Raw genomic sequence first — 16,287 nt, forward strand, 5'->3', positions numbered from 1 at the left:
GAATGGACAGAGTCCTCCTCAGACGTCAGCCATTGAAGAAAGAGTTGACCCTGTGATCCCTCAGCTTTTATACTGAGCATGAGGCAGATGGGATGCAATACCCTGTGGGTCAGTTTTGGGTCACCTGCCCTGTCCGCTCCTCCCCACAGGTGTGACCCCTCTGCGCTTTTCTGTTTCCAATCCTCCAACGGGGCAAATAACAAAAGTTTGCTGACCTTAGTTGTTATAGCAACAAGCATAAGCAAGAGCCTCTCTGGATACTGTTCCTTGGCATAAATTAGAACAATCAGGTCTTACCACCCTGAAAGCAAACAGTGTCTCCACAATGTGCTGTTAATTGCAAAGAGTTCGGTTAGTTAGAAGAGGCTTAGCTGTAAAGTAAAATTACTGAACAGAAAATCGGTTGTTTTACCTCAAACCAGGACACAGAGAAACATCCAGGCAGGAGAACGCCCTTCTCAGCACACCGACCCATGCATGCCACCCTTTCTTCCTAAATCCTTGTCTTACCCAGTCTCCTCTACTCCACCCATCCCCGGCTGTAGTTCCAAGCGCAAGCCTGGCCTACACATACGGGGCCCAGCCTTCTCATCCATACATTGTATCTGCAAATAACAGTATTTCTTTTGTCCTGGCTTTCTCACTTAGTGGAATTTTAATGAAGGCATCCCAAGATACTACAACATACATGAAAATAAGGTCTCAGACACAAAGAAAATGGAAGTCATCTCAGGTATGTTAAGTTCAGGACCTCCATGAGGTAGACTTTGTTATAAACGCTGCATGTGACAAACCTGAAGGGCTTTAGTCTCTGTGCCCAACTCAAGTGAGAGTTACAAGAAGCTTCGATGCAAGTTTCGCTTCAGGAATAATTACTGGATCCTCCCTGAAGGTAAACACATTTATTCTGATCATCCATTATACTCCTTGACATGGAGTCAGAGGACTTGATAGAGTGCCCACTGAAGCCATCGGCAACATCCTCTCTCCTGGAAAAGTATTCGATTCATGACATTCAAATACAACACCAAAAACCATACCAATGTTACGTTACATTTATTTGAAAATTAACATTTTATATTACAGATTAAGTTAATATACTCCAAGTGTTTGGGTTTTAAATAAAATAAATTTATTACACACATCAGTATTTACAGGAAGAAAAACATGTACATAAATACCTTTTTTTTTTTTTTAATCTCATTGGACGAAAAAGATTCTCCATTCTACCCATGGGAGATGTCACGTTCTGTGAGAAGTCTACCTCCTTCCATGATTCATGGAGACAAGAAACCTAACCAGGTTCAAGTTACAACTCAGTGAGTTGACTGAGGAACTGCAATGGGCTGATTGCCTGCATTAACGGGGGTCAGGGCGCCCCTTGCAAGTCTATGTCCTGTTCTTCAAGAAGGAATGGAAGGGAATCAGTGACGTACCTTCCATCAAACTTGCCTCAGATACAGGACCAGGTCAGCATCCAGCATGTTCTCACAGACGTCCAAAGCTTTGCAGTCTTTTTTCATCCTGCCAAACTATGGGGATTCTGACCCAAGCTTAGGATCCCATTGAACAGCCCCTGTATAAATTCTCTGCTGACACACTGCCCAACAGCCACCAGCAGACCACGGTGGAAGAGAATGATTTTACAAAGAGGACCAGTTGATGCTTGATCATACAGAGGTGGCAGCCCTGAGTCTGAAGCGAAGATTCCTGGTTTCCAGACAAATGCTGACCTATGTGCTCCCTCAGATCGGCCAGCAAGCCCCAGGCGGACTTACAAGGAGGTCTCTGCATGAACTGGTGCGATAAGTGCATTTCCAGGTAATGCACGAGCTGCAGATGGTAGAGGCCTCTTGAGATTAGCTCTGGGCAAACACTTATGCTGAAAGCTCTATGTAGGAGTGTACATCCCCACTGGATCATGCAGTCAAAACTGAGAGACCTGCACCCCGTCCTGGATTGAGGCAGGATACCATGCCTGTTAAATCATAGGAAATTCTGTGCCTCAATATACAGAACAAGACCTTAATTTGAACACTCATCTTAGAGTGTTTTAACTCCTTCACATAGCAAGTTCCTGTTTTTAATGGTTTCCTCTGGTGTACAGGCTCTCAAAGAACTCTCCATGCAGATCAGCATACCCTCCAGAAGCCCGTGGCTCTTCGAAAGCCATCCTTAAACACCTTTCCACACAGCCATGATGAGAGGAGAAGGATCTGAAGCACAGATGAACTTCTGACTCTCCTGATCTGCAATCTAAAATGCCATTTCCATTGGTAATGGCAAATGGGGAACTGAATCCAGGTGCAAGCCAACTGCAGACAAAAAAAGGTAAAAGGGGTCCCCCTAATGACAACCACACCTTGTTGCCACCATGTCTTTGTAATTTTTAAGGACCACATTCTCTTTGTCATCAAAGTAGAGAAGATTGAGGGACTTCAGTTCATCTGGCACACAGCAGGGCGTGCTGACATCTTCAGACAGTTTAAGGGTATGGACTATGGACTGAACTGTAGCATGGTTTGTTGCATTTAGACTTTCTCCCAAGGGGAAGACACAGGATCCTCTGCAATAAAATGCATTGTATCCACTCGGGTAAATTATCCATCCTGACCAGCCAATAGCACGGAAGTCAACGTAGAGCTCCCTTCGATGACAGGCTGTTACCTGGCTTTTGGCAGAAGGGACTGCAGCAGCTCGGGGTCTCCTGCTCATGCCTGCGTTGCTGCTTTCCGTGATCCGAGTTTCACGAGGCACACGTGAAGCATCATTTTTGGCAGAGTTCATCTCCAGTTCTGAAAGGAAGCTGCGTGTTAATCTTTCCGAAAATAAATTAATTTCCCAACTACAGTATTCTGCACAAAAGCCTATTCCATAAATTTTCATCTAAGTCTTCAGGATAGATTTAAAAATTACATTCAACTGTGAAAGTACCAAAAGGGGTGTGTGTGTTTTCAATTGCTATTTCAGCCATATTTCAAAAACTGCCACATCTTGTGTTTCATTTTGTGTCCCAAACTCAGAAGAAATACAAAGGAAAAGCTCAATGATATACTAAATACATTCTGTGAACTCCACAGGCCCTTTTCAGAGCTGGATCTGGTCGGAATGGTTTTAACAACCTTTACACGGCCACTCCTACAACACAGATCAAGCTGAGCAGTGCTAACAGAGCGTGGAGATCACAGACTTTTTCTCTCTCCAGTATTCTCCTCGCAGGAACTCTACCCATACACTTGCAAAACAGACAGTGCTCCTATAAAGCAATATTTTTAAAAATATTTTTCAATTTTTCGATCTGAAAAAATTACCACCAGGTTTATGGAATTCTGCTAGAAAATGAAGCTTACTGACAATAGGTTTGCTTTCAAAGTACCTTCTGAGAAGCCTTAATAAATGTCCATGGAGACCTTAAGATCCATGTAGAGAGGCTGAAAACCACTGATATACAGGCTGGTAGAAGGACAAACTGCGCAGATTCACTGACCACAAAAAACAGGGGGGTCTAAGGAGTTTCTTCATGGAGAAAAGGGTATTGATTTCTCAGTCCTGGCACAGCATCCCATACGGAGCTTGATGCTCATTAAATTGGGATGCAGGATTTCACTATAAAAGTTTTCCTTGGAAAACAAAAATAAACAGGCCAGCCTTATTTTTGTTTTTAATCAATTTCACCACCTACTTCTTAATATTGGTGCAAGTCCTACCTCGTTTCTTTCTAATGTGCAAATGCAATCGTTTACCTGAAAACCCTGCAAAGCCAAAACAGAATAATTTTTGCCCCTTCTCGCAGCTTTTGCTCTTTGCATTTATCAGGCTCTAAAATCCAGCCTCAGTTGGTTTTACTGGAAGACCAGTGGGAGAGGTAAAACACTGTGTTTTGTAATTTAAGGGATGAGGGCGTTGTCTTTGATGAAAGCAGCCTTTAGTCACAATGCTAATTAGTCATTGAAGTTAAATAGGTGCTTAAAAACCAAGCCAAGGACAGAGAGGTTTAAATTGCTTATTTAACAACCTCTTCCACTCTTGAAAGCTGTGCTTAATAACTCTACTTACAGTTGCTTTACCAGCATTTTCACCAAGTTTTCCAGGTCACTGAGTTTTTTTAGCCTAAACCTAATCTACAATTTTCATGCAAACTTCACCACCACAAAAATAATATAAACAGTAACTAAAAAAAAATAGAACTCCCACTCGCTTACAAACAAAATATACCAGATCCCACCCTAGGCTTCCTGAATATTTCCTACAAACACTGTTTTTTTGAGGGGAGAAGCAACTTAAGATGGTGGGTGACTTACTAGCAAGAACTATCGAATGAAATTCTGATAAGCGACACAGACGAACTTCAAAACTCTTCAACACTGCAAGTAAATACTGAGATGAGGTATACATGAGGCAGCAGAAGATAACAGAAAATGAACAGGGAGTTCATATTCTACATCAGAACAAACTTACTTGTGGAAGAGGGTACAAAGCTGGAAGACCTCCGTTTGTTACTGTTGGTGAAGAGGACAAGGAGAGCATTTCTACTCTCCTGCAAAGCACCCTGGCTCTTAGCAAACTTAACCAGGTTGTGCTCAATTCTATTGTTGAATACATGTGTGGTAGTTATCAAAAAGCCATGGTTGGAGCTGCTGTTTCCAACCCACTTGGAAACCTGGTAACGAAAGGGAAATGAAAAAATATCGTTTCGATATTCTTATTACAGCATTATGATTAAGCAATGTTTTTATTAGGAAAAGGGAACGGGCAACAAGCTATGAGAGCGTAAGAACAGAAGTGAGCTAACTGTATAGCTGAGACTCAATTGAGCTTAATATTTAAACCAGTAATTCAACATTTAAAAATACAAAAAACCATATGCATTCCCCAAAGCTACTTTTACAGGAAGATAATTAATTTCAGAGAATCTACGAGTGAATAGATGAGTCTAGGAATTAAAATTAACATTAAAACATATCCTCTCTGATTTCATCCAGGAATTTATTTTTCATAGCAATCTTAATAACAGAACAACATGAACTCTCCAGACTTTCCATAACATTAAAACTCATTTAAATCTAACAAACATGGCATTTGAAGAAATTAACTCGCAATCAAGCAAATTTACTTTATCTAATTGTTATAATCACAGACTAACAGATAAGGCCAGGCCATTCTCAAGCAGAGCTATCATGACCTAAGACGGAACTCAGCCAATCATCCAAGCATGCTGTTCAGACTGATTATAAAGCGTTGGCAATGAAAAACAGTCTGAGAATAGAGATTTAAACCCAGGAAAATGTATGTTTTAAACCACTTTCGGGTTTTTTTTTTTGCTATGGAAAGGCATTCACTTACCGCTATAGTTTAAGGGTATCTACAAAACAAATCTTGAAACTAACAAATAAAGAAGTCTACAGAGGAAGTTAAATGGAGATTTAGAATTACAATGAAGTCAGAATTCTCTGCTTACCGTCTGTGTGACATTGAATACTTCCCAGCCTTCTGTGTACAGGGACAATAATCTTGATGCAATGAGATGCTTTTTTTGTATCTTACTTCCACTCTCCAAGAGCTCATACACTTCCACCTTGATGAGAACAATGCAACAAAACAATAAGAATGAAAACAATTGTTCCAGCAAAACAAGGAGAATGAAGATTATGAATATTTCTGACACATCATAGCTGGAAAACTGTACTACCATTCCAGACCAAGCAAAAAAGTTGGTTTGGGGCGGTTTAAGGGAAAAACAAGTATCAGTACATACACCTATTTCTAGATGTGTTCAGAGGCAGGATACTGGGCTGTTTGATACTATAGAAAAATATCCTGATCATCCTTTTTCTTTCTCTTTTGAACATCTGATACTGTGGGAGTCTTCCGTTCCTCCACAGCTTTACTTTTAGGTTTGCAAAAAGTCTGATCCTGCCTTTTGCCAAAGGAACAGGTACAACTGACATCAGAGTCCTCACCTGCACGATTTTCCTACGGATCCCAAATCGCTATTTTTTTTTTTTTTTGAGTGGCTCAAGCAGACAAATTTCGATTTAAGTTTCAAAACGTTTCAAACCCCAGAAAAGCACGGTATGGCTTGAGAGAGGTCTGACGGAGCCGTCTTTAGGGATAGCGCACTGCCATATGTGCAAAGGACAGCCAAAACCTTGCGCCTACTTCTTTGCACGCTGGAGGCAAAGAACAACTGAGGCCGACCATCAAATGAAAATAAAAGTAAAGCAGGTTTGTGGTAAGCGGTTGCACTCCTCATTTTCAGTATTACTAACAACGTAAAGCACAAGTAAATGTTATAACTGACAGCTTACTTCCCCACTTACTTTGCAAAAGTGTTTCATGTCAGCCCTTCTACACCGGTGTGTCCTCTTCAGCTTGAAGACCCTGAACTCGGCTTTCAGCATCTGCTCGCCCTTCTCCATGGCGCTGATGTCGAAATAGAAGTGGTACTGGTCCATGACAACTGGAAAGAGACACCCCCTTCCCCCTTAGTGACAACGCAGGACCCCCACAAAACAACCCCGGCCCCCGCCTCTCCCACAGCCGCCGCCGGGCCTGCTCACGGCGGGGCAGGGGACCCGCAGCGGGGGTTTCACCTCACGGCTGGGCCCCCGCCGCCCCCCGGCCCCGCCCCAGGCCCACCTCGGTCCTCGAAGCTGCGGACCACGTCGCCCTCCAGCAGCCCCGGGGCGCGGGTGATGCCGTTGGCGTCGGCCACCTTGTTGAAGAGATCCACCATGAACTGTGGCGGCTTCTTGCGGGGCAGGACGTCGGGCGGCAGCTCCTCGATGTCGAAGACCTCCCGCAGCCGCTGCATGGCCGCCGCCAGCACCTCGTCCCGCGGGCCGGGGGCCAGGGGCAGGCCGCCGGCCGCCGGCAGGCTCAGCAGCCAGGCCAGGCCTAGCCACGGCCACAGCCGGCGGGCCGCCATGGCCGGCGGCGCTGGCTCGGGAAGGCCGCCTCGGGTGGCCGCAGCGGGGTGAGGAGGCAGCGGCCCTTCCGCCGGCCCCGGCCCGCTGAGGCTGAGGGCGGCGAGGCGAGTGAGCGGGGCAAGGAGCCCAGCCAGCCCTGATGGCCGCTTCCCCCGGGGGCGGGCGGCCGCGCCTCGCCCGGGCCATTAAGGCCCCATAAAGGCTCAATGGGGCATCGCCGCTCGGTTCGTTAACATCAGCGGGCCGGGGGAGCGGCTGCCGGTGAAAGGGGAAGCCCAAGTCTCTGCAAAGAAAAGCGCGCCTGTGAAAATCTCATTCTTTACTAAAAAAGGCTTTGATATGGGCACTGCAGATCCCCGGAGGGGCCCCGGGTACCCACCGGTACCGCCGTCTCTAGCGCCGGCCCCGCGGCTGCCCGGGGTCGGGGTTTAGGGACAGGCCGGGATTCCGCCACGGCAGGGCAGCAGGGCTTCGACATCGTTAGGGATGTGGGGAGGCACACGCCTTCTGAAAAGCCATTTTAAAGGCTTAAATAATTCCCAAAGCAGCTTTAAGTAATTTGCCTTCCCCCCCGCCTTTGGTTGGTGAAGGGAGTTCCACCTCCCCCCCCCCCCCCCCCCCCCCCCCAAAAAAATACCCAAACCAACCCAACCCCTAAGCATCCTGCATACTAGTCCTTTTTAAGGCAGTCTGGCAGCTTACTGAGGAGCAGTTCTATGTTCCTGACGGTTCACGCAGCAGTGCCTATTCTGGTTGTGCCACAGGGCCACGTGTTGCCTTTCCAGGCAGGAAAGCAAAGGGAGGTGGGTTGTGGGGCAGATAGAAACATCTCTGTCTCCTCTGCTTCGGCACGCTGCGTTAGGCAGGAGCACTTGCACTGAGCAAGCATGTGGGCCCATCGGGGAATGAGGTGGCGACAAAGACCATACAGTTCCACACGCTCCCAAATTATCCATTTGAAGAAAAAAAAAAACCAAAAAGGTTTAATCTGGATTGTTCAAACAGCTCTGATACAGCAGGCACTCACCTTTTGCTGTGCTAAAGCTGAAGTTCCTAGGGTACTTGGCCACATGGCTCTTCAGCTCCAGACTCCTCCTTTACTGTCACTCATTCCAGCCTTCAGCTAGTGTAGCCACATGTTTGAAAAAAAATTGGTTAATTATTGCTATGTTTTTTTTTCCCCCAGAAGACAAGCTTGCTGATTCAGTTTGCCACATGAGCTGCAGAGGACTGACGGAGGAAAATGGGTAGCAGTGATGGGTGATTCAGACCGGTGTAAAGAGCGCCATTCCTGCACATAAAGCTCTCCAGTTGTCTTCTAAGGGCTGTGGTATCTCAGCCCATGGCTGACAGCAGCGCTAGATAAAGTAATACCCATTCAACTACCTGCCTGAGAGCATGGAAAGGGACTAGTAAAATATGAGAAATCATCACTAGACTGTTTTTCAGTCATCCTAAAAGCTTTGCTTCCACTCCACTGCTTCTTTGCATGCTTATCCTCACAAACCCTACCCTGCCCTTGGGCCTCTTCATTTACTCCTAGTATCCTCCCTAGGCATATACCTCCATTTCTACTCCCATGGTGCTGCTTCCAGACATTAATGTCTGGAAACACAAAGCTAGGGTTCCCAAACAACCTTAACTCTGCCCTAGAGGCAAAGATTTATGAAAAAATCCTCTCTGTTTAATATAAGCTGGGACCACAAACAATGAAATGCCTCCATCGTAGTAGTGCAACTGCAGAAATTCCAGCCTACAGTTAGCCAAACGTAACCCACTGAGTGCTGTGTTCTTTTATTTTCATATTTCTGGTTAGGCAAACAACATAATGAAAGCCTCACTCCCTATTCTTTCGTAAGACTGCGTGACTCACCACTTATGTAAGCCTTATGCAGGAGTTGGTCATAGCTCCACTGATGATACTACGTACTGGTTTGCAATTAGTGCAAGGCTTCAACCTCCCTGATCTGTACAATAAAAAAAGGTTCTCTCAACTTACATGTTGTGAGCAGTGTGGCTTTGGGAGCACAGGAAAAGCAGGGAATCTGTAGGGAGATATGATAGATCGTTAACAACTTAAAATTTCAGGTGGATTCTCTAAAGAGTTCAGCATTGGCATTGCTTTTCCTTCTCCCTCTCTCAAGTGACTGCATAAACAGCTTGGAGGATCTGAAGAGTTCAAAATCGTCAAGCGTTCAGGTATAGCTTACATGTAAGAATGGTGGGATTTATCATGTGGACTGCCACATCATCTTTGATGACATTACAATTAATATGAGACAGCAATATTGAAAAGGCGTGTTTATCACATGCTATCATTACCGGGCAGAGCAACATTTACTTGGGAGCTTTCATTGTCCATTTCAGAACCTTAGCAAGTTTGGACTTAAATGCAAGTCCAACCCTGCCATTCAGAAACGAAGAGCTCGGCTCAGCATACGCTCTCCCTTCTCCCGTTAATTTCACATTAGCGCAAAAAATAAGGAACTAGTGGATAGAGCAGGCTGGAAGTTGCTTCTTTCTCAACACAGCTGCCTGACACTTTGTACACTCTCTGTGCAGGTTCTGTAGTTCCTAGTTAGTTTAGTGACCTAAAACACATCTCTTTTTCCGCGGGAGGCGGGGAAGAGTAGTTTTCTGCTCCCTGAACACAACAACGATGCACCGCAGCCTTCACTGGCTTTTGCAGGCAGGAAGCAAGAACACAGGGTATTTCACTTACTTCACAGCAGCTGTCTTACACCCATTTAAGAAAGAAAAGAGGAATGGCCTTTGTGTGAAAGATGTCAGACTTCTCTTTACTTGTAATGACAGTAGAGGCAGTAAAACCAAAAATTACTAAGAAAAGCTTCAGCTTCTAAGTCTCAGCTGAAGGAACGGGACTGTACTACATCAGCCATGCTGCGTGAAGTCGGAGTGTTGACGTCACCCCAGCGCCTAGAATAGCAATCCCTTGAGGGCCGGGTGGATGGAGAGAGCCACTGAGTTAGTAAGCGTATATTCAGCATTTAGCTTGAATGTTGGAACAGGGAAATTATAAATGGCCCTAAGTAGCAGAGAGTGTTTTTACCATGTATCTAATATATAAATACCTCTCCCAGAGGAGATAAACTCCCAAGTGCTGCCAGCACATCCTGACTCCAAGGCATGTGCCCTACCCAAGCCCTTCAAAAAACTGTACTCTTAGCAATTTTGTATGATAGTTTTGTGTGAACTACAGTTGCTGAATTAATGAGCTAGACAATAAGATGCCATATTACCTCTCTTTTCCCAACTAGGACTTTTTTGTACTGTGCTGTCATTTCCTGAAGCACTTCCAAAGGACTTGAAAGATTTCTTGCCTTCCCCAAAAGGCGCACCCATCAGATGGGGAAACCAATGCAGCAGGCAGTATAGTACCATGTCCAAAGTCACCCAGGAGAATCCAGATCTCCCTGCTCCTAAAAGACCAAACAGGTAGATTACTCCACATTTTAAGCCATCTCAGTGACTACGCTACCTAACTTAATTCCTTCCTAATTTTTCCTCATGGTTTAGGTAATTACTTCGCCATACACTAGGAGTAAGCCAAGTTTGGATAAAACTGCTACGGGGTTCTCTCCACATCGAGTCTTTTCATCATCTTTATGTATCATTTGAGAAACCACAGCCACCACCAGCACAGGAGACACTGCATTGTCCTTCCTTGCTGAACCACCAAGATATCCTTGGTGTTCCTCAACACCTCCTTCCTCCAAGTGACAAAACTGCTTAAACTGTTGTTACTAGACGTAGCGATCAGAGCAGTATACAAAAAAAATGCAAGTATTATCTCACAAATTTTATTATTCATCTACCCAGTTCCTTCTTCTAAAAATAAAACTATTTCATGTTGGAGAAAAGCATTACCCTTTTGAAAGAACATTAGTCAAGTTACTGTTTTCTGTAAGACTGTTTTGTCAAATTAATTGCTTAAATTACTGCTTCCAGTGACAGCTTTCCTTGAAGGATACATCCTGTAGCAATAACTTCCCCACAGCTTTTTCTAGTTATGCGATGCCTGCCTAGATATCTTTGTCACTGATGGTATATCATTATATGTGGACTTTTTTTTGATAGATCTCAATGTGTAACATTTGAAAATCTACTGCAAAATTTCCTCCCTCCCCGCCTGATGCTGTGAAGAAGATTCTCCTCTCATTTTCACACTGTTACACAGTAGTATCATTGTTTATGGAACATATTTTGTGTTTCTGCTCAGTCTTAGCGAAGGCAAAATGTTCTCCCTCTGTGAAGAGCTTTTTCCTTACACACTAGTGATGGGGCATTATGAGTCCTGGCAGTATTCATTCACTATCAAACAGAGTTAATTGGTAGATAAGGAAAAAAGCCCTGATTCAATTGCAGACTAACATCAATATAACCAAATGCACTTTATACATAAATTTAACTGGGGAATCAACACACAAAGGTCTCTTCAGATGGCTTCTAAAATCATTGCCATCACCTATCTCCGTGTGCTTTGAAAAGTACCTCTCACATTGTAACTGGAGTTCAGAGAAAAACGGAGCTCACAAGATCATTCTTTGTAAAAATCAACCAAAAACCTGTGTACAACAGGTATCCCTCTTCAGGAACGCAACTCACCTCTAACTGTCCTGTCTGTACAGCAGTGTCAATAAACACACAGAAACTGGAGAAAGGCTAACATTCTGCAGCTGTTTCAATCACGTACGTGCAGCATCCCAGATAACACGCGTTTTGGCTCTGATGAAGGCTAGGTCCTCGAGGAAGCAGCATCAGCCCATCCATGTCAGTGGAGCTGCATTTACAACAGCTGAGGAACTGGAAGCTTCTTAGTCCTAATGACTCAGTAGCTCAAAGGGAAGTGCTGCAGGACTTTATGAACAACAAAAATCCCATCAAGTCCTTTTGAAAGTCTTGTCCTTTCAGTTGCAGCTTCTTGTAAGGCAGAGAATTGCACTAGTAGAAGACAGTCAAAATTAGCCAAGTTTAGCAACCTTGGAATCAAAAGCAAAATCGACCTTATGACTTGAGTACGACTGTCTATAGGTGACTATCATCTGAAGCCAAAACTTACAGATATGAAAGCTCAATTCTCTACAGCTTTACTTGGGAGGACAACATTTATTAGCTGTAGTAGACTCAATTCTCCACATGGTGTAGCCCTTTGAGAAGAGGCTGAGCCACAATATGAAGTTATGGATTTAAAAATACTCTCATTTTTAATCGTCATTTCTATCAATCTATCCATTCAGCACCTTGCTAACATTTCTTTTGTGGCAGGTCGTTATTGTTCAGAAGAGTCAAACACCTACAACCTTTAGCAGAGTCTCTTTTCTCTAGGTTAGAGTTTAGTTCTACCAGAGGTGAGCGAGTTGGCTATACAAGACTTACGTGTTCAGCAAAAGGATGAACACAGGAGAATAAACACCTGCAAGAATGTAAAAGGAGGACAGGATGGGGGGAAACATCTTAATAGACAAAGCAAGAGGGTTTTTTTACCTCCCTCTTTACAAATATAGTTTGAAACCAGAAGGAACAATTACGATAAGTTTTAACTTCTGCTGTTAAAACACCAGTGCAGCATGTTTTACCCAAACACTGTACATAGCCCCAAACACAGACCAATACAAGTTTTTGCTATTTACCTTTCTAGATTTTTGTTCAACAGCATTTGTCTGCTGAGCTGTGTGGGTAGCAGGTCACATCATCTACACTGGCACGACATTTCTGGAGTAGCATGGTGCTCAGCTTTTAGCATCTTTACAGAAAGAAATTTTCAGTAGTTCCTTGCAGTATACTTTTTTTTTTTTTAAAATTTAAAGACTATACTCAGTTTCATGCTGAAATGTCTTTCCTTAGTAAGATTTAATGATTTTTTTTTTCAACTTGATTCCTAAATTAACATCTGTGTTTTGATCATTCTTTATCCCCTTTTTACTGAGGTGAGAAAACAAATTAAAAACACACAAGCATCCCACATGAGTGATTTTTGGAATCACAAACAAATAAAGTAGCAACTACCAACTGACCAACTGCAGCATTGAATACTTGGAAACTGAGAAGACTAAAATACAAGGTTTTAAGAGTATTACGTATCTATAAGCTATTTAATGGTAAACATATTTGAGTATGCAATATCATTAGTCAGGAATTGTTTTAGATATTCTTTGAAGATGTGAAAGGAATTCACTTTACACAGGTAAAGTTAAACAAAAAATCGGATAACACTATGGAATAAAAGTAGGATTATTCTGAAATAGCTCTTCTACTTTAAAATGCATAGCAGCTGTATTATATTCCAGGACTTTTACTGATAAATCAGCCTGTAGACCTTTAATCACATACACTTTTGAGATTAAATGCTTTAAAATTTTTTTTTTTTTTAGTATTATACTAACATTCATTCACTCTTTTAAACAAAAGCTAGTACTGTAAAAAAATCTAGTTGCTAAGATGCATAATTTGTAGTTGTATGAAGAACAGAAGTGTACTTGATAATATAAATCGTTTAGTCAGAGCCATATGATACAAGAAAATATCGCTCCCTCACCCCATTCTTCCCCCCGCCCCCAAAGAAGACTTTTAGAACAGACTTTCGGTTTTGCTTTTTTAATAAGTCCATAAAAGCCAAGGATTTATAAAAAGCACATGCAAGTCCATTTACATTAACAGATCAGTGCGAAGTTGCGAACTTTCCTTAGTATAGGAACTATGTCTTTAGGATTGGAAGTCATAAATAAAACAGGAGGCCACAACGGACAGCTAAGGTGACAGCAGCAGCTTTGCTGAGAGCTGAACTCCTGGTCTGTTCCTGGGGCACAGGAACGCATGGGGGCATGACACCCAAACCCAATTAAAATTCTCTGTAGCTTTGAAGAGAACAGAAAAATTGGTTTGTTTTTACTCTTTTACTGATCCATTTTAAGTCATATCAACAGATTTACAGTTTTTGAAGTGTTCTGTAATTGCAGCCTAGATCCTTGGTTTCATCTTTCTCCTGAAAGAGGGAATGTAAGTGAATATAAATGGCATCAGAAAAACAGATGTCAGGAAATGGTGGAACAGTCCCACCTTCAAATGCCATGAGGAAAAGAAGTAGATTCTTGGGCTATCTGCCCTCTCCAACTCCAGTCTGCAAAAAGCCAACCGAGCAGTTATTGAAACAGCGAGGCACCGCTTTTTGCAAATCTCTACAGATCCTTTAGCACTGAGCAAACAAGAGAAAAAGCCATTGGAAGTATCTTAAAGACGTTCTTTACAAGAACAAAGTAACAGTTTGTACTTTTGCTTCACCATTCATCTTTCAATAGTTGTACTGTCATTTGAAGTAAACAAGATACTTTCACACTGAACAAAACCCTAAAAGTAGCTCAGCTTTCCCTTTTCTCAATAGCTTAGGGATAGGAAGGACATTAGGCATATTTAACTGTTCCTAGTTTAAGCCATACAGTAATTTAATGTTGCTGCAAGAACCTGGTTTTCTTCTCAAAATGTATCCATTTTTCCCCCTTAAGATTTCCTTATGTAGCAAGCTAGTACCTTGACGACAGAGCCAATGTAGCGCTTGGGTTTGCTACAAATAATCCAATCCTTCCTTCCTTGGAAGGAAATGGATATTGGAAGTTGTCTGACTGTCAGGAAGACTGAGATTTTCCCTATCTGCAGAGCAGATATAACCTGTGACTCACGTGTAAGATCACATTTAGGAAAATACAGTCAAACCATTCCCCCTCTGACCAACTAACACTCAGCCTTTGTCAAGGTATAACATTTTAAGTGCTAACAGGGAACTGGAAAGCTTTTGACATGAATTACAGTGAGATCCATGAACATTTCATGGGATTTCAATTTTCAGTCCACAACCTGTGACAAACATAACAACTACTGTCACCTCAGTGCTAAGAAATACCGTACCAAGCAATTGCCAGTGGTGTATGGGACTGTAACCGAATTCATGATTACGGTGTAAATGGGTTTTCCATAATATAATAAGTTTTCCATAAATATCAACTGTCATTCCTCTCAATATCCTGCCAGGCTTTCTTTTTTTTTGTGATTAAACCTCTGTGGCAGTAGAATTATTTCCCCAGTTAAGTAGTGATGTAAGATACACTGCATATGCTAGATGCTGGCAACAACAAAAGCACCAACTTTAAAGCAAAATTCTCACTACTGAAGGAAGTGTCATACAATGATTTTGATGCACTTTTCGGTACAAGTGAATCTCTCAGGCTGACCACTACCATCTCCTCCTCTTTTTTTTTTTTTTTTCTTTTTTGATGGTACACTGTGTGCCCCATGACCATTCAAGTAACATACAGGAAATTGAGGAAGAAGTTCTCCAAATTTCACAGAAATCAAATAAAAGTCTTACAACCCACAGCAACACCCATGGTTCTTATTGCAATAAAAAGTCAGTATGTATTCTTCATCCCATTTACACTAAGATTTCTTTTAAATAAAAGGTGCTGATATTTTGTATTGTTTCATCTATGAGGTAGATGGCACTTCCATATAAATAGTGTAAATCAGAAATAAAGTTAGCTCTGAGCCTGCAACAAGCACTGCACCACTGACTGCTCAAGTCAATTATTATATCATGAATATGAAATAATTCCTCGTTTTAAAAGATAAACAGTAAGTCTTTGAGAGGAGAGCGGTGGCTGAGCACGCAGGCAGGTGCCTTCCCTTGACAAAGGTCAGTGGAATTCTGGCTTTAGCCTCCAGACACCTTCACCGTTCGGGCTCCTGTGGAAGGTGCAGAGATTGCGGAGAAGTTCTCTAAAGACGCAGGAATGTGCCACAGGCAGTTTGGACTCAAACTCGTGCAGTAGTTCCTGAGTGCTAGCCTCGCCGTCCACGCGGGCCTGGAACGCTATGAAGTTACGCACATCCACGAGCAGCTCATCGTATTCTGTTGAAACCGGGGCGGGGGCGGGTGCTTGCTGATGATTCTCATCTCCCTCATTCCCTGTCCGTTGTGGTAAAATAAGGTGGTTTCTTGCCCTCATCTTAGCTAATAAAGATGAAGAGTCTAGTGCACTGGATGACGATTCTCCAGATTTTACATCAAAATGCCCATTGGAACTACACTTCTTCACATTTTCTTTCTTCATTATATCTGCATCCTGCAAATATACAGACTATGGAGAAAGTTGGATTTTGAGATCCACAGAATCTGTTAAACAAATTCTGCCTGCTGTTCAGACTTAAACAACAAATGTGAGCACTCAGAAGCTAGTCATCTGAAATACACAATAAAGAGGCAACATGTTCTGGTCTCAACTTTAAAACTTAGGAAGCAAAAGAAAGGCATTGCTGGTCTTGAGACAGATAACCAGACCATGTTGCA

At 42.8% G+C, this 16,287-nt stretch overlaps 2 protein-coding genes across 7 annotated transcripts in view; both read right to left on the bottom strand.

The window, feature by feature from the left end:
• Positions 1-1,146: 1,146 nt before the first annotated feature.
• LOC128911355 (bone morphogenetic protein 7-like) lies at positions 1,147-6,928 on the bottom strand. Its single transcript, XM_054206097.1, has 5 exons — positions 6,640-6,928; positions 6,321-6,460; positions 5,459-5,575; positions 4,459-4,660; positions 1,147-2,795 (listed from the first exon to the last, which is right to left on the bottom strand). Exons 1-5 carry the CDS (start codon positions 6,926-6,928, stop codon positions 2,347-2,349), a joined length of 1,197 nt encoding a protein of 398 aa, XP_054062072.1. The 3' UTR covers positions 1,147-2,346.
• A 6,600-nt stretch (positions 6,929-13,528) lies between these two features.
• Positions 13,529-16,287, bottom strand: part of ERCC6 (ERCC excision repair 6, chromatin remodeling factor) — a 49,458-nt gene continuing 46,699 nt past the window's right edge. For all 6 annotated transcript variants that reach the window (XM_054204876.1, XM_054204875.1, XM_054204878.1 and 3 more), the window contains one exon: positions 13,529-16,063. In XM_054204876.1, the coding sequence (XP_054060851.1) occupies positions 15,635-16,063 (429 nt within the window). In that variant the 3' untranslated portion in view covers positions 13,529-15,634. The remainder of the gene's footprint in view (positions 16,064-16,287) is intronic.

Source organism: Rissa tridactyla, chromosome 6 (genome assembly GCF_028500815.1).
Source record: "Rissa tridactyla isolate bRisTri1 chromosome 6, bRisTri1.patW.cur.20221130, whole genome shotgun sequence".
Lineage (NCBI taxonomy): Eukaryota > Metazoa > Chordata > Aves > Charadriiformes > Laridae > Rissa > Rissa tridactyla.

Bases quoted from the DNA above. Each gene is read 5' to 3' on its own strand.
- LOC128911355 (XM_054206097.1), bottom strand. From the start codon at position 6,928: ATGGCGGCCCGCCGGCTGTGGCCGTGGCTAGGCCTGGCCTGGCTGCTG. The intron at 6,461-6,639 runs GTGGGCCTGGGG...GTCTCTTTCCAG, and splicing joins CCGCAGCTTCGAGGACCGAG to TTGTCATGGACCAGTACCAC. The intron at 4,661-5,458 runs GTAAGCAGAGAA...TTTCGTTACCAG, and splicing joins TATTCAATGTCACACAGACG to GTTTCCAAGTGGGTTGGAAA.